At 40.8% G+C, this 18,486-nt stretch overlaps 1 protein-coding gene across 2 annotated transcripts in view; it reads left to right on the forward strand.

Moving 5' to 3' along the window:
• Positions 1–18,486, forward strand: part of Thsd7b (thrombospondin type 1 domain containing 7B) — an 877,985-nt gene that overhangs the window by 781,269 nt on the left and 78,230 nt on the right. For both annotated transcript variants that reach the window (XM_026779900.1, XM_005348232.3), the window contains 2 exons: positions 7,890–8,023; positions 14,794–14,944. In XM_026779900.1, the coding sequence (XP_026635701.1) occupies positions 7,890–8,023; positions 14,794–14,944 (285 nt within the window). The remainder of the gene's footprint in view (positions 1–7,889; positions 8,024–14,793; positions 14,945–18,486) is intronic.

Below are 18,486 nucleotides of genomic sequence, written 5' to 3' on the forward strand. Positions count from 1 at the left end.
AATTTTTAAACGATTCTATTGTAACAAGAGAACTAAATGTGAAAGCCTAGCCTTTTAAAGGCACTCCCGTGTTCCGCAGATTTGTTCCTCTAGGACCTATGGGCATGATGCCATACAGACGCTCTCTACAACTTACCTTGTGCAATGGAAATTTTACACCCTCTTATTAGTAATGTTCCATCTCTGCAGCCCGTGCCCTGGCTCACACTCTTCTGTTCTTTGCTTGTGTCTGATTGAGACACCTGCTACAAGTGAAGTCATGCAGTTATCTGTCCCCCTAAGATTAATTTGTTTCATGTCTTTGTTTGTGATCTCTTTTCTCTCCCTCTTTTGAAATACTAAGAATTTGCCTTATCCACTATTTTCTGGAAATAGCCATCATTGCTGCCGTGCCGTTGTTTCTTTCCATTTGAGTTTGAAAGATAACTATAATCTGTTCTATGAAAATCAGAATGACCACCGTGTCTGGAATCCCACCATTCTGTGAGCAGCTCCACTGCTCTCATGATTTTATCCCACACAGAAGATGTCCGTAAGAAGCATCTCCTGAGGTACTCACAAAGGCTTTCAGACCCTAGAGGAGAATCCTTTTCATGTGGTAGTCATTGTGATTGTCTGGTAAGGGCTGTGGAGCAGAGTTCGGCTTCTTAGTTCAACTTCCCCACATTGCCTAGGTTGGTAAGATTTCTCTGCTCTGAAAGTCACTCCAGACATGGTGAGAGTGTACATGCATGCATGATACTGTTGTCCTTGTAGAATAACACTCAGTTTATAGGGCTGGAAAAAAACCCAATAATTTATGCTACTGATTGACTGCTCTTTATAGTGCAGTTCCCTTTAAGACCTTGACTTATTTTCGCATTCACTTATGTAACACATAGAAACAATCATAAATCAACTACAAATAAAGATGTAATGTCACAGGAGAGTATTCTCATCTGGAATACTGGGGTCAGGACGTGGGAATTTATTCTGAATTTGAAATGTTGTATCTACATAATAAGATGCCTTGCGGATGGGCGCCAAGTCCACACGTGAAAATCATTTGTGTTTATACACATAAGCTGAACCTAACTTTTGCAGTATTTTTAGTGAACCTGTGTTTTAATTATAACCCAGCTCATGGAGTAAGACATGAAATGGTTGACCTGTGATACCGTGTGAGGCTCAACCCCTTGCATGTTTTAGAATATTTCCTATTCTGGATATCATATTAGGGATACTCATGGTATACAGAGTTTTTTTAATTAAATCATTTGTAGCTATTTGTCATTGTGGCAAATCTAAACTATGTCAGCACAGGCAACTCTGGGTCTTTAGATGAGAGCCTGGCAGTCCCTCTCTATCAACCACGCTTTCTGGAGTACCAGCATGGTACCACGTGACATCCCTGAAGAAGGAAGGGTGTGTGAAAGAAATGGCTACATAGACATGCACAGTTTGGGATACTTCAGTCTGACTTCTGTCATTAGTAGACGGAAGTAGATCTATGCTAATCATTCACACTGTGGTCAGGTTTTCATTTCTATAACAAACACCTGGGGCGGGGAGGTACTTTTAGCCACCAGGTCTTCTGCAGCAAGACTCCTGGGGCTGACTTACCCCAAGGATAGAATGTGTGTCTTTCTGCACATGTGTGCTCTCCCCTGGTCCCTGTGGAGCTACCACAGCTTCAGTACTAAGAGTTTCTGACTCTAATGACCAAATCTAATCACTTCTTAAAAGCCCCCACTCAAAACCAATAGTCTCACTGACTTTCTAGTCTCAATCTCATGATCATAAGACTTTGGGTCCTGAATCCCTGGTTGCCTCAGAGTAAGTAGGGGGCAACCACATTCAAATCAAAGCAGCACAGTTTTTCCTCATGAGAGTGCTGGTCTTGATATTGAATAGGCAGTGTGAAAAGGATGAATAACATGCCCAAGCTTGGTGGCACAAGTCTTTATTCTTGGTGCTCCATATACAGAGGCAAACAGTCCTCTGTGAGATTAGCCAGACACTATAGTCTACATGATAAAACCCAGTTTAAAAAGAAAATCATTGATTTAGGCCAAAAAGAAGCGTGAACACCAAAGGGGAGGAAGAAAAGAGAAAGAAAAGGAAAATGGCATTGGAGCTTCTCAGAAGAAAAAAAAATCCTCCATTATGCCTTTTACCAAAATCTAGACAGTATTGCAAATTTAGGATGCAGCCTTCGTGATAGTCAATTTCTTATTTATGTAAAGGGGTCCTTGTCTCTTTGAGTTTGACAAGGTTGGGTGATCCTTACATAATAAGGTAAAAACAACTAAAGCTTAAAGGAGCGAATGGCTGCGCTGGAGTGTGGATATGGCTGTCTGAGAGTTCCACTTCCGACACTCCTTCCCATTTGCACTGTCTGCTAAGCTTGTTCCATGAGGACTTTCTGCTTTCAGCTTGGTTTGGAAAATTCCTGATGAGGGATGAGCTAATTCAAATGCAAAGGGGCTCTCAAGTTAAATTAAAATTTCATTAATCACAACAGTCCCGCATCTTTTGAGAAGAGATGATACTAACACTGCTCAGATGACATTGTTCCTTTAAACTGTACGTAAGTTTGGTGAATTCCCCCTCAGACTCACAAAACCTAGTTGGAAACAGCGGGAAGACAGGGACTACAGCCACCAACTATTTTTTTTAATAAACATCTTACTGTTCAATATGTTCATCAATAGATTTTTAGATAATGCTCATTTAGCATTGTAAGGATCATTTTTAATATCAAAACTGAAAATATATGATGCATACGTAAAGACAGTGGCGTCTCTTAGCTAGCCTGGTGTGATGGCGTTCTGAGTATACCTCTGTCATAGCCATGCAGATAAAGAAGTTAGCATATGAAAATGCCTGGGAAGTAGAGGAAGTCCAGACTCAGGTCAGCACTTGAACTAAACTGGCAATTGCCAACACTTTGGAGTACTGTTCCCTTTACCTAGAAAGAATCTCCAGAGAAAACCAACTCCAATTTCCCTGAGAGAAACCCCAGCCCAAAATCAGAGGCAGGATGACTTGCCTGTAGGTACAAATTTGAAAACATTTATGAATATTTCTCTTCAGTCTACCATTTTAATTAAAATAACTTCAGCCACTGTAAAGACATAAGTCTGCTCTTTCTTCAGGTTCAGACACTGGGGTTTTTAAGAGATATTCTGGCTATTTGAAATTGCTAAAGGAGCCTCCATACCCAAAGTTTAAGAATAAATTACTTTTGCAGTTTTTCTATTATATTTTTCTATATAAAGAAACAGACATTATCTGATAGACAACTTCAAACACTTACTTTATGGTTTTCCTTTTGTAGGAATTTTAAACTATAACTATCTCTCAATAGCCTCAAGGGACTGTCTGCAGAAACTAAAGTCTATATGTTCAGGTGCATTATGCTAATAGCAAAGTATTAGCATATTGGCTCTGCATTTTCTAATGTACACTTTAAGTCAACTCTAGATTAAATATCATACTAATACAATATAAAGGATGTGGAAATAGTGGTTTTATTATTTAGGAAGTAATGATAATGGAAAAAGTCTTACAGGTGCAATATTTTGCTTTTGAGCACTCGTGGTATGTGATTGGTTTCATCTGTCACCAACAAATACAAAGGTGGACCCCCAGCAGCATCTGCACCACTGAAGAAGCAGGCAGTAATCTGAAGATTGAAAGCTAAAATGCCCTAGACAGGCTCATAGCTTGAACACCCTCATTGGTGGAGGTTCTGGGAGGCTCTGTTGAGCAGTGGTTCTCAACCTTTCTAATGCTGCAACCCTTTACTACAGTTCTCATACAATTATTCCCAATGCTACTTTATAACTGTAATTTTGCTACGGTATGAATCTGTGTTTTCTGGTGGTTTTAGGCAACCCCTGTGAAAGGGGTTGCGACCCACAGGTTGAGAACCACGGTTATAGTACTTTTTAGTGCATAGAGCCTTGCTGAAAGAAATTACTCACAGGATGGCGAGAAAGGCCTTCAGCTTTTGCAGCATTCCCATGACTCTGCTCTACGCTCTGCTTCCTGTCCAGTGACCAGATACTGCTGTGGGACAATGGTCTTTTATCCTAAAAGCTGATTGGTCAATAGCCAGGCAGGAAGCAGAGGCAGGGCAAGGAGAATTCTGGCAAGAGGGAAGTTTCAGTTTGCAGTTGAGACCCAGCTGGAGAGGAAGCAAGATGTGACTGCCATGCCGATAAAGGTACCAAGCCACGTGTCTAACACAGACAAGAATTATGGGCTAATATAAGGTATAAGATTTAATAAGAAACCTGAGATACTAGGCCAATCAGTTTATAATTAATGTAGACCTCTATGTGTTTCTTTGGGACTTAGCTGCAGGATAGAAAACCTCGGTTAACAAGATACCACCAGCCCTATCTCCTGCTGCCACAGCCTCAAGCAAGGTCTTCCCTGCCATGGCTGACTGTAACTGCAAGTATGAGCCAAAATAAAATGTTCCCCCTTACATTGCTGACCACTAGGTATTTGATTGCAGCTACAACAATGTAGCTAGTATAAGTCATCTCTTGGTGGCTGGTGAATCGCTGCACCACACTGAGCAGACAATGCCTGGCAAAATTATATAAACCCAGGTCCCCAGCGAAGACATAATAAATAGGACTCATTTCTTGGAGAATGAACTGGCGCCTCTCTCCGAGGATTTAGAGTTCTCAGCAACATAGTTAGCATCGATGGCCTATTAAAAGCTGTTATTTTCCCCTAATTTGTGCCATTTAGAACTGATTTTCATTTAACTTTCCCACGGCTCATTTCTCTCCGGCAGAACATTTTCATATGATTCCCTGATAAAGTCCATGTGGTAGCAGATTTCCTTATAAAGCTATAATAATAAAATCCGCACCAACCAAATGGCAACACACAGCAGTCAGAGTGAAAAGACGACAGGGAGAAGTAACAACCTAGAGAGTTCATCTTTATTCTTGAAATTTCTGTTGCATTCCTGCCTAATGTGGGTTGTTTTTAACCTCCCAGGGCAGTGGAGGGGGGGGAGCCTAAAGAGTAAGGACTTTATGAGACAGAGCTCTCCGTCACGACAGATCTTCAGGAAAAGGCAGTTTTCTCCCTTGTGTTTCATTATATTGTCCTTAGTAAAATACTCTTGCTACCATAGGATGGGCTGCACTGGGAGAATTAAATGAAAGGAGTTTTGCAAACTGGGTACCTTCAAAAATATGTTTTGGTTTTTCTAAGACTCACTCAGATCCCCCTTCACCCCATATGTTGTGAAATAAGACCCTCCAAAACAGCCTTTTTCTGCCGAAGACTGACAAGTCTCTCTCTGTCTCTCTTTCTCTTTCTCTCTCTAGCAAATACAGGTGTAAAGAGCATAAATTGTGGCTGTTTTTTTTTTAGTATACTCTTTCAGTGTTGTTTAAGGTCCAGATTATACAGATTGCTAATGGAATCACAGTGAAAAAAATATTAAGATGCTGAGCAAAGAAGAGAAAATCATAGACAGAGTAAAGTTGATGCTATGCTTGTGTTTCCTCCCCAGCCAAGCACACTGTGGCCCTAACTACCACGCTGGGCTGGAGTTTGTGGACACTGACAGCACAGGCTGTAGAGATGGAGGTGTTGAATTTACTTAGGCCTTGAGGGGAGGACAGGCATGCGTCAACAAGAATGTGAAACATAAACAGGATTAAAATAGGGATCATGATCCGGGAATATAGCTCACCAGTGCCTACAACACTAAAACTTAAAAAAAAAAAAAAGCTGGAGAAGGGAAAACATCAAGTAAGACTAGGGAATGTCTTTGAAGAGCTACTGGGTTTTATACCCTTAACCGGGAAGATGGCTCTTCATCTTCCTCCACAGACTTCTCTGTGTCTTACAGTAGTCTGTTCTGGCACTGCGGGTAGCTTCTCAGACCACCAGAGAATAGCAAATAAGGACAGCAAACCGATCCATGCCGAGGCAGGTGTATGTATCCAAGCAGTTTTTCATTTTCCTTCTGATCTTGGGGCTTACCTGGTTGGGAGCATGGTATAGAAATGTAAGCTCTTCCCTGTATTGACAGCCTACGAAAACTGTGTGTGTTACCCAAGGGTTTTCCCATCCATTTCCTACTCAGCTTAGCTTTTAAAATTAATTTTCATCTATTTCTTAGTTGCCTGTAGGAATGCCTTGTACCTGCTTGTGTTTCATATTAAAAGCTTATGAAAATACATATTAGCATGCATTAAAGGATATAGACAGATAACACATAAATTCAAAGAAAGCCTCATTCTTCTGCTGTGCCTGGGTCAGATAAATCCTTGGCTGTTAGCTGAGTATCTGTCTGATAGAAGAATCTTGCCTTTTTGTTTTGGGAGATTTTCCTCTTCCCTCTGCTGTCCTATGAGAATGGGAACAGACTTTTCTCAGTTGTGGTAGCTGCCTCCTATTCTACTGTAGGAAAACTTCCGACCCTGCCACTCCATTTTTGTCAGTATCCATAGCATGGAGGGATTTTGTCATTCATTACTTAATTCCTCCCCTTCCCCACATCCATTTCCCCTTCTGTCTTTCTTTCTCCTTTGATTTTGCCCATAGATGTTCCTCACCCTGCGTTCTCCTTTTCCTTGTGCTGGGGCTAAATAGAATTCCATGGTTAAAAATATTTCCTGACATTGTGATTCAGAAGAACTAGTGTCTCCAATCACTTTCTCACATGTGATTTCAGTGAGCATGCTGGCAGAGCCCCGATCTTTCTCTGATTGTCCCATTACACTGCGCTTCTCCTTGCATTCAGTGGGAACTTACAGGCTGTGTTTCTACTTGGATGTCTCCGCCCAATCTTCACCTACAATTTTATGGAATTAGAAAGGAGGCCAGGGGAGGATACTTATATTTAACTCTTGTTTAAAAGGGAAAGTTTAATTACATCTTTGGTAAGAGAGTGCGTCCCTCCTTTTCACTCTGCTTCCTCCAGAGTCATCTCTAGGAGTCAGAGGGTTTCCCTTTCCCTTGCCTCTAAGAGAAGCCTGCAGCTGTAATGAGAAGCAAGGAATGTTCAGTGTACCTTCAAAGAGCCCTCAGTTGCCTGGAATATACTGCAGTACCTTCAGGAAAGGCTTACCATGGCAAATGCATAGGAAAGAGCAGTCGAGTTCAGTGTCCTCATTGCTTTATTTTTAATCATGGAATTATAAATATCCTTAGTAAGCATGTCGGATGAGTAACTGGTTGGCAGTATCTATCTTGTAGAGTGTGTGTGTGTGTGTGTGTGTGTGTGTGTGTGAGAGAGAGAGAGAGAGAGAGAGAGAGAGAGAGAGAGAGAGAGAGAAAGCACATTCATTTCAGTTATGCTCTGAAACCATGCTACAGATAACTACATTCCTATGAAGCCACAATGCTCAGAAGGCTGAATGATTGCCTGTTAGCATTGATAATTTGGAGGCAAAAAAAGAAAAGAATTTTCTAGTATAAATAATATCACTTTTCTTATGCATTCTAACCCCCCCCCCATACTCAAGAGCAGATTTGCCTTATGTGTATTCATTTCAACTGACGTGTTAAAGTACATATGGGGATGTAGCACAGCATCTAGTTGAGAGCTGGCGTCTCACAGGCATGAGCAAGTTCCTAGAGGAAGAGGAATGATAATGGAATGCCTTCTCCTGGCACGGGGATGGCCGTCCTTTGTTCTTCTTTGTGAGGGCGTACCATCAGACTTCAGTTGATTTCCTGTGTGCTTCTTCGGGCAGCTCACGAGATTCAGAGAAGTCAGATATGTCTTCCTTTGGGGGGTGGAATTTGGGTAATGGGCCACATTGTCATTTCCCGGGTTACATTGAGCAGGCATTACTAAAGGATTTTGTATGACTTGGATGGTTCCACATGATTTTTTTTCCTTTCTTTCCTGCTCTTGACAGGTTCATGAGGCAGTCCCATGTTACAGTGAGTGCGATCAATATTCCTGGGTTGCAGAACACTGGTCTCCATGCAAAATCAACAATGAGCTGAGATCGCCCCGCTGTGGAAGAGGAACACAATCTAGAAGAATCAGGTGTGTGATGATGAGAGCGAGCATTTGTGTTCTTCATAAAAACACCGGTGTTGCTGTCTAGATACCTGATGATATCCATTCTGTGTCCTCTGACTGTGCACAGCTTTGAGAATCCATGGAAGCAAGTACATCTCTCCTACCTATGACCAGTGGGAAGGCCTCTGCAGCCCGCCACCCACAGTCTTTACTATTTCCTAATTATACTGGGGGCAGTCCACTGCAAGGAACAGATCGGTGCCCGTCCATTAGCTCCCAGCCATCACTGCTAACAAATCAAGAGGCTCTCACTGCTTTGCCATGGCTTATTTCAGTGCCGTGGTTAGCATATTTGGTGGCTTTTAGTCTGTTTGGGGATGCCATTACATCACACTGAAAAGGTTAACTTAAACCTTCCATAATTAGCCCCAAACACTAAAAGTCAATAAAAAGTCTATGGGTAATATTTATACATTGTAACATTAAAAAATCTATAAAATAATTATAAATTCTGGATCACTCTGAAGAAGATTGTCAAAGGATTTTGACATAAAGCACTGGAAACAAAAACATCTTTTTACCAGAGTTTGCCAAGTTGGTACATTTAGAAATAACTTGTAACCAAACAGCAGCAGCCTTCAGAACAAAGCGTAATAGCAATGAGATGTTACAGTTGGACAAGCAAAAGCTAAAGTATTGATACACAACAGTATGTAAAATAAGAAGAAAGACTAGTTTCATCAATTACCCATCTGAAAAGCACAGGGCATTAATTTTAGAGATATAGCAAACCCCACTACAAAAGAATAGACTATACTGGAGTCAGATAGCTGTCTTTTAAGATGAGCTGGAAGCCTGTTGCTAAGGTATGTCTTACTTACTTGTGTTGACTGTGACCTTGGAAAAGCTTGATCATTCAGTAATTCACCCAATAGTCATCACTTCGCAGTTACAATGTTTCAAAATCTCAGAAAGGCACGGCAAAAACAACAGCTAATGGCAGAATTATAAGGGCTTTTCTCAGGATTCCAAGCAAAAGCTAGCAGAGAACTCACTTCCCTTTCCTTGGGTCCACTGCTATTTTGCTCCACCATCTGTTTGGCACAGGTTCTAGCAGTCTTTGGGCTTTAACCATTGCTTTGTCGGAACCTCTGCCTTGTATCACACATGAGTGTGAAAAGCGACTGACCAAGCAGGTTTATAATGTAAGCTGACACATCATCTTGCACTTCCTTCCTGCTCAGGTCTCTCTGCAATTTTAAAAGGAAATCTCAGGGAAGATAGAAAGCATCAAGAGAACCAATTGTTACTGACAGAACTGTTTGATGCTGATGGAGGAAAACACAGGCCACTAAGTTCCTTGCAGCTCGGCTCATACATATGCTGCCTGATACAGTAAAAATAAATGCATAAAAATGCAACTAACAGAGGTTCCTATGTGGCAAACCAATTTTACCTCTCCACAAATCCATCTGTCAAAGCGCTAACCCCTAGTATTCACACTGCAATGGAGATAAATGAGATCAGGTACTTAGAGGAAAACGAGGCAGTGTATCTGCCCTAGTCCGATGTGAATGTGTCTACCTGAGCAGAGGAGATTAGGAAACTGAGTAAGCTTGCATATTTAGGAGACAGAAGTTTGAGGCCATCCTGGGCTACATAATGCCCTCTCTATGATGCAAAATAAGGCACTGAGAGGGAAATAAGGACACAGAATCATGCATAGGAAAGACCATAGACACTGGAGGAAAGAAAGCAACTTGCTAACAGTTTGCTCTCAGATGTCTAGATTTTACAATGAGAAGGAAATACATCTGTATGGCCTGTGCTACCTTCTCATGATGTTTTTCTGTTTGATATGGTGGCCCTAACTGACCAGCACATGCTCACTGTTAATGTCACATACAAAGTGTGAACCAAATCTTACAGGCACCTTGGACTACAAACTATTATTGATCTTAATAAGACATGGTTACAATGAGTGAAACATATTATCTCTTCCCTTTCTTACAACCTCAGTGCTAGAATACTGCTTTACTTTTCGTTCATGGCTGTGATAACTCTATGCTCAAGCCGTGTTTATGATTATTTGCTACCTATGTCCCAGCCATGGATGTGGGTATAGGAAATAAAATAGTGAACATCTGTTTCCTCAAGGAAAAATGAAACTGACAAAAATAAACACAAATAAATATAAAATGTAGTGACTTGTCTTTGAAATGTCAAGAATAAAACTAAAGTGGGTTTATAGTTGTAGAGGTTTTGTTTTAGAGAGGTTGGTAAACAAAGTGAAGTTTGGGCAGGAACCTGAATGTAATGACAGAGCTGCCTGGGTGTGAAAGAGAATCCCCAGGAAAACAACTTGTGACAGGTGCTTCCTGTCTTGATGGGAGGATAACCAGATGTCCCATTGCCTGGCACTAGCGTAACAACCATGTTGCACTCTTAAGTAAGGCAAAGTCAGGACATCATTCTGACTTTGAAGGCATGAAGCTATGAAAGGTTTCAGGTAGAGGGGAGGTTCCATTTACACTTGTCTAAAAGAACCTACCTAGGGGTAGTACAGAGAGGGTTCTGAAGGGGACAGAAAGATGGAAGCAAAGACTTCCAGAAGAAAGAGGCTCTCAGTTGAATTTGGTTTAATAAAATTAAAGATGCTGAGAATGTCAACTTTGTAATAAATTTCAGTGCTATGAAACATCGTAGATGTTGCTTAAATGGCCATAAAATGGGAAAGAAAGAAATATAATGATTATTAACTGGCCTGATCCACAGGAGGAGTGGTGGTGCCATTTGTTGAATTGAGAAATGTGACAATCAGGCTTGACACGAAAACAAGTTAGCTTTTCAATCCGATAAATTTGAGATATGATATTAGCTTTCCCACTGATCTATTATAGGCTGCATTCAGAGGAGAGATTAAGGTTATAAATTTCACTGCCATTAGCTTGTAAATTCAATATATGCTGATAACGTTTTGAGCCCTGGGTAACTCTAACACTTGTAAGTTAGAAAGATTCAAAGAGAATGTTTCTAAAACTGATACTGAGAAATATCCAAGGGAACAAGAAGAAAATGAACAAAGTAAGAAGGCAAGCAGGAGATTTTTTTTTTAAAAGAAAGATGCTGTAGTCAATTGTCTCCAGTACCACTGAGCTCCCTGAGATAAGCAGTGACCCCTGAACTTGGCGGTGGGGAGTCTCTGAGCTATTCTGATAAGAGGGCGCTCTGCAATCACAATAGAGGCATGACTAAAGGGGTTCAAGATGGAACAGTTGACAAGAGACAAGGCAGGAAGTGTTGACAGCCAACACAAAAAAAAAACCCGCCTCAAAACAGTTGTGCAGCTTTTGAGTGAAGTGAGTGATTGCTGACGGGGAGATGGGCAAGAAAATTGATGCCGTGGGATATATAATGGATTATGCGTTTCATTTGGGAACACCTTTGGTTTCGGTCTTCTTAAGTTTTTACTTGTGGACTGCTCAGAATCGCTAGAAATACTTCTTCTCCAATCATGAATAAAATAGATAATTCTAATAGCCAGTATTCCAGGAGCACAGTGGAAGGATTCTAGCCTGGCAGAGAGAATGGGAGCCCCTCAAAGATGTCTGCATTCCAATTCCTGGGGTGTGATATGTGTTTTAGGAAAAAGATAGCTGTCCAGCATGATTAAGGTAAAGACCTTGCAGTGGGACAAGAGTTCCAAGCTGTCTTGGTGGGCATAGTTTGTTCACCAGAGACTTTGAAATGGTAGAGGAGGTGAGAAAGAAGACATGGCAACAGAAGGACAATATGAAGAAGTGTGAGAATTCTGCTTTGTAGGGGGAGAAAGTGCCACCAGAGGAAAGACAATGGCCTTTGGAGCTTGAAAAATGAAAGAAACGTCTCTAGTACAACCCCTGAATCTACACTGAGGCACTGGGATATCTATTCTGTTTGCCTATGCTCTTCAGTCGTAAGACGATAACTTTCTATTGATTAAACTATTGAGTTAGTGGCGCTATTATTTTTAGTAGGTAGACAACTGCTGAAATTCCTGCTAAAGTATAAGGTCCTTCAGTGTGCTGAGAGGTCCTAATCTAAGGGCATTTGGGAACTTCTCTAGATATTAAACCTTCAGTTATTCACATAGAGAGGAGAGGGACAACCACCAGATTGTGTGTTACACAGGGCCTCTGAGGGGCTAGATACCCACGGCACACATTTTCACAACCCCACTAGTGTTTGACCCCATCTTCACCCCAACACCCTATCCCCTACAAATTATAGAATTTTCTGTGAGAGGTTTCTGTAATATAAATGTAGTTATTTTCATTATTGCCTCTTAAAGACATACTATTCAATATGAGCCACCGAATTTGTGGCAATGCTTAGTAGCTGGTGCCCAGTAGTTAGAAGATATGCCTTTCCACACCCTGGTACTATGAACACAGTTTGTTTCCGGGGTCTCCAAGAGTAGAGAGGAAAGAAGAGGAAGGTGTATCAACAGCACGATGGGATTCTTCTTATCGCCATCATTAATTATGTTTTTGTAACCAATTCCTTTATTACTGCTTTTGTGGCATATTGGAAGGGAACAGAAAGCATGCCCATGCCCACTGGCTATCGTTATTCTCTTTCTAAGTGAACTAGAAGAAGGTTGGCTCACGATATGAAGAAACTCCAGAAAGCAAGCAGAACGCACTTCCTAGCTTCCTCGGGTTGTCCTGTGAAAGACTCTGAAGCCATTCTAGGGGCCCTCCTTCTCCTATGGGCTCTTAGCTCAGAAGAAATGGAAACCTAGAGATGACTTTGTGCCAGGCCTCCCCCCATGAAGACATTACTTACTCTTCCTTCTACCCACCATGCTCTGTGACTCTCCTGAATACAGTGCTTAGATTTTTATTGCTTCACTCATACAGCTTGTTTCATTTTCCACACCATTTCCTAAAGTTTTTCTATTTTAATGTATTAAAGGAAACTCTTTCAGTGAAGGATAGCATAATTGGGCAGGAGAGGGCATAACAGGGCTTCAGAACATCACTCCTAGAATGCAATGAGTACCTTGGTCCCTGACAGTAGTAGACCAGGAAATGCCTTTTGTCTGGTCTATCTATCTCTGGCTGTCCTCAAACAGCCTCAAAGTCACAATCTTCACGCCTCAGATCCTAAGTCTTGGGATATTAAGTGTGTACCACCATCTGGATATTGCTGCCATTTATATCTTCACCTTTATTGCTATCACTAGAGCAAAACCCTCACAAATATAGCAACTGTGTCTAATTTTCTTCTCAGTAACTAGATTCTTATACCATAGTAAACCTCAGAATTCTTTATTAAATAAGTCAGGGACACACTTGTAATCCTTAGCACTTGAGAGGTAAAGCTGTGGTCATTAGAAGTTCAAAGGCTGCCCTGAAATACATAAGACCTTGACTCAAAAAAAATTGACTGAATCAGTAAATATTGACAATAAATAATTTCTGACATCTATCAAACAAACCTGGCTTATAGAATATGTATCTTTAGTATTTGGAGGCAGGGTAAATTTAAAATGAATTTCCAAGATACAAATACAGAAAAATGGCAATACCATGGGAATATGGCCGGGTAAGTTTTCACGACATTACTGCACTAATACAACGAAACCCAAAGTGAAAAACAAAATATTTCTAAGATTGCTTATGCCCCTGTTAGTCACTAACCATTCTTCTAAGGGTAACCATTATGATGATGCCAAAAATTAGTATTGCTTCATATTGAAAATCTATATGAAAGAATCATCATAGAGTATAGATACTTTGTGTGTGGCACAGCATATCTGTGCCACCCATGCCCTTATGTGTACCAAAAAGTCTGTGCGTTCTCACCCTTTATTGGAGTCAATGCAATTTAGAACAGTAGGTACAGCTGTTATATAGTATTGACGGGTTGAACTATTCCTGCCTTGGTTGTGTACAAATACTACCACTGCAAGCATCTCCAGATTGTGGGTTGTTTGGTGTGAGCTTCCACATTTCTGTTTGTCTGCCAGGTTATGTAGAGTAGAAACTCTCAGCCAGTTTTGTTACACACTTTCCAACCAGCAGAATGAGCTGATTTATACACCACTGACACTCCTGCCATGTCCATGTATTTTACTTACACCATTTTGGATACAATGCTGTGATTTAGATATGATTAAATTCTCATCGTGTGTACCCAGAATATGATGACAGACATCATTATGTGTGCTTTACCTCAAAGTCAATGTTGAGGCTATGTTGGCCACACAGGTGTAATCTATATCCTTGGGCATTTGTGAGCCATGACATTGTTTGCACATTACCCTTTGACTGTGATGGCCACATCCCATATAGACATGCAAAACTCAAATACCTTTATTAATGACTGATTATTTTTACATTATTTTCTTATCCCCTGAAACATGATGGAATAAATATGGAAATGGTTTAAGAACTTTGAGAAAGGTTTACAAGAGCCACGGGAAGTATGAATGTTCTGTCTTAAACCAAGTCATGTATTCTGTATTTGGAGAAGGAAACTTACAAGATTTGTAGAAATTGAAGGAATATGCACTTGGTGCTGGACCTTTATGTCTATACTCGATATCCTTGGAGAATGGGCACTAGACAGGACAGCCACTACCTGTGATATTTCTCAATCCTTTTACTTGCTGTATCAAGAGTTCCTTATTGAGTTCTCACTCAATAAAAGACCACTGGATGAAGGAGCTCAGGCTATTGGTTTGGTTTTCCTCTTTTATCTCCTGGTCCTAATTTACATGTATTTATCATTATCTCCACCACCCACAGGTGTGTGAATACTGCTGACAGTGAAGGAGGGGCAGTGGACAGGAGGCTGTGCAACCAGGAAGACGCTCCGGCAGAAACCCAGGCCTGTTCCCTTCTCTGTCCCAGCGAGTGTGTTATGTCTGAGTGGGGAACATGGAGCAACTGCCCACAGGTAATTTCCTTTGCTGATGCCTGAATCTTCCTCTGTTTCCTTCTCTGTGTCCTCTATAAATGTACATCATGCGTTTTCACGGCTCTCCTCTAGTGACATGGGGAAAGAAGAGTTCCCAGGAATCCTCCCATAACTGGAATAGAAAGAAAAACAAATGAAAAATTACAAAAGAGAATGAGCAATTTAAAATACCATTGCCTCTTCCAAGGCATTTATGTTGAGACTATGAACAAAGAAAATAACCTATAATGATCATGCTGTGAATCTACTGTGCACCATTTTTAAGGGGTCTTCTCTAGCACCGAATAACTCTCATTATAATGTCTTGGTTCTGTTCCATTTTCATCCAGGAAGTATCAATTTCCTTCTAGGAGTTCAACCCCACTGTGCAAGGCCGCTTCTGTGCATGACTCTGTTTTTGCCTTTTGCTGTTTTCCTAAAGATGAAGCATTTTTTTTCCTATGTCACTGCTTCTTCCAGAGCTGGAAAAAAAAATTAGGCAAACCATTTGCTTTATTTTTTCTTTTTTTTTTTAGAAAAATGGAAACATAGCAGCAATATGGAAACTACTAAATAGCATAAATGAAACAGTACTTCCATATGGTAAATTTTGATAATTTTAAGTTTGCATTTCTGTTTGGAGACAGGGAAATTAAAACAAGGATGAGTTCCAAACATTGCAAAGAAAGAACTTGGATGCATCACGTTAAATTTTCCTACTTGTAAGTGTGGAACAATTAGAGAAATCTTGCTGTTATTATGGAAAGTATCTTTGAAATGAGCTAAGAACTCACATTTGCATTTACTAATTATTGACTCATTACTTATTGTAACCCCAGTGAGATCTGATATGTATCTTTTTATCTGCTGAGTGAGTCTGAAGGCAGTGCAATACTGAGATGGCTCACCAGGAAGACACTCCATTTAGTCTAGCTCTTTGTCTGTTTGTGCACAACTTAAATATCCTGAAAGTTTACATCTGATGGCACAGGTCTGTTATCTCTAGTCACATAAAAAATCTGCCTACTTAAGTTCGACTTGCTATAGGTGACTGTTTGGCTGGGAGTTGGAACAAAGTTCTCCATTTAACAAGTGCTGAGATAACAAGAATCTTCGTTGCATCTGAGGAAGCCAGAGCTTTGCTTTTTATACCATTAACCCACTTAATCTTGGGAGAATAATGATCTAGTTAGGCTGAACATTATTCTTTCTTTAATATGTAGTGTTTATTTTAACATCAAAGTGTTTTAACTCTGCATAACTTTTCTATGACAGGATGTGTATTTCCCACATTAAGATGGACATGAACATGGTCTTTAGTTTTCTACATATGGAAGAATGAGCAGCCTGAGGAAGTTAAAGTAAATGCAGATGTTATGACCTTCCTCATTTGTTCTAATTTCTTCACAGAAGATTCCAGAAACTTCTAGGCATCTTGCTATGAAAAGCTTGCTCTGGGGACAAAGCATTTGGTGACTGGGCTAAAGTGTTTGCTGCAGGAACAGTTCTGATGTTTGTCTGGCATGGCAGTCTGCATTTGATTCCTAGTGAAAGCTACTGTTTTTAAGGTTTTCCAAGTGTGGTCATTCTGTTTTTCAAGGGTTTAGAAAGTGGAGATGGAGAAAATACTTTAGCCTCCATTCATGCGTCTTAAAGATGATATAGACAATTGCTCGCTTGTCAATGTGAAATGTTCCTACCATCGCTTCTGTAGTGTTACATAATGATAGTAATAATAGCCTCACAACAGCAATAATAACTTTGAGCAGTCTCATGCGACTCTCACTGTGATGAATGTATGTAACACTTTCAGAACAGCAGTGTTAAGAAGTCAGATGCTTGGTGGTGCCCTGACCACTGGGACGGTGCCTTCTCCCATCCACCACACTAACCTCACAGTAAACAGAAACTGAATGGGGATGGTAATCAGGGCTCACAGTTGATTACTTCCCCATATCTAAGTATATTACACAGTTCTATCAAGTTGTGAGGTCTTCGCATAGTACACTAGCATCCTCAGAGCTAATCAAGCTGATGATGGAGAGGAGCATGCAAAGACAGGAAGCTGGATCATTGTGCCTAAAGTTTAATTAACATTTTAACACACATTTCCTGAGGAAGAGGAAACCAAACAATTTATAATCACCCCCCCCATACCACATGTTGATTTAACAGGCTGTTCACTGTTATCTTATCAAATTCTCTTTTAATAACAGTGTAACATACATTCATGGAACAAATTCCTTATTCTTATTTCTTTTATTATTATTATTATTTATTTTTTTCCATTAAAAAATTCCCCTCCCACTCCTCCACTCAGCTTCCTCCCTTTCTTTCCCTCCTTAAGAGAGGGCAAAACACACTGCCCTGTGGGAAGTCCCAGGCCCTCCCAGCTACATCCAGACCTAGGAAGCTTTGTATCCAATTAGACTAGGGCCCCAAAAAACCAGTACATGCAGTAGAAACAAGTCCTAGTACCTTTATCAATGACTTCTTAGTCAGCCCCCATTGTCAGCCACATTCAGAGAGTCCAGTTTGATTACATGCTCATTCAGTCCTGGTCCAGCCGGATTTGGTGAGTTCCCATTAGAACAGGGACACTGTCTCAGTGGATGGACCAACCCCTGGAGGTCCAGACTTCCTTGCTCATCTTCTCCCTCCTTCTGATCTTCAACTGGACCTTGGGAGCTCAGTCTCTTGCTCTGATGAGGGTCTCTGTCTCTATCTCCATCCATCACCAGACGAAGATTCTATGGTGATATTCAAGATATTCATCAGTGTGATAGTGGGCCAAGGCCAGTTCAGGTACCCTCTACTCTGCTGCCCAAGGACCTAGCTGGGGACATCCCCGTGGACACCTGGAATCCCCTCTAGAGCCAAGTCTCTTGCCAACGTTAAAATGTCTCCCTTAATGTAGATATCTTCTTCCCTGCTCCTATATCCACCCTTTCTCCATCTCCACCCTCCCACTCCCCCAAGCTCTCTCCAGTCTTTCCTTTCTCCCTTCTCTCTCCCCCTCTCCCCTTCCCCTACCCCCACCTCCACCCTTACCCCCAACCCCATGCTCCAAACTTTTTCCCGGCAATCTTGTTTGCTTCCAATTTCCGGGAGGATCTATATATGATTTTCTTTGGGTTCACCTTGTTATTTGGCTTCTCTAGGCTTGTGAACTATAGGCTTAATGTTCTTTGTTTATGGCTAGAGTCCACTAATGAGTGAGTACATTCCATATTTATCTTTTTGGGTCTGGGTTTTCTCACTTAGGATAGTGTTTTCTATTTCTATCCATTTGCATGCAAAATTCAAGATGTCATTATTTTTTACTGCTGAGTAGTACTCTAATGTGTATATATTCCACACTTTCTTTATCCATTCTTCCATTGAGGGGCACCTAGGTTGTTTCCAGGTTCTGGCTATTACAAATAATGCTGCTATGAACATAGTTGAATAAATGCTTTTGTAGTATGATTGGGCATCTCTTAGGTATATTCCCAAGAGTGGTATTGCTAGATCCTGAAGTAGATTGATTCCCAATTTTCTCA

This window comes from Microtus ochrogaster, chromosome 6 (assembly GCF_000317375.1).
Source record: "Microtus ochrogaster isolate Prairie Vole_2 chromosome 6, MicOch1.0, whole genome shotgun sequence".
In the NCBI taxonomy this organism is placed as follows: domain Eukaryota; kingdom Metazoa; phylum Chordata; class Mammalia; order Rodentia; family Cricetidae; genus Microtus; species Microtus ochrogaster.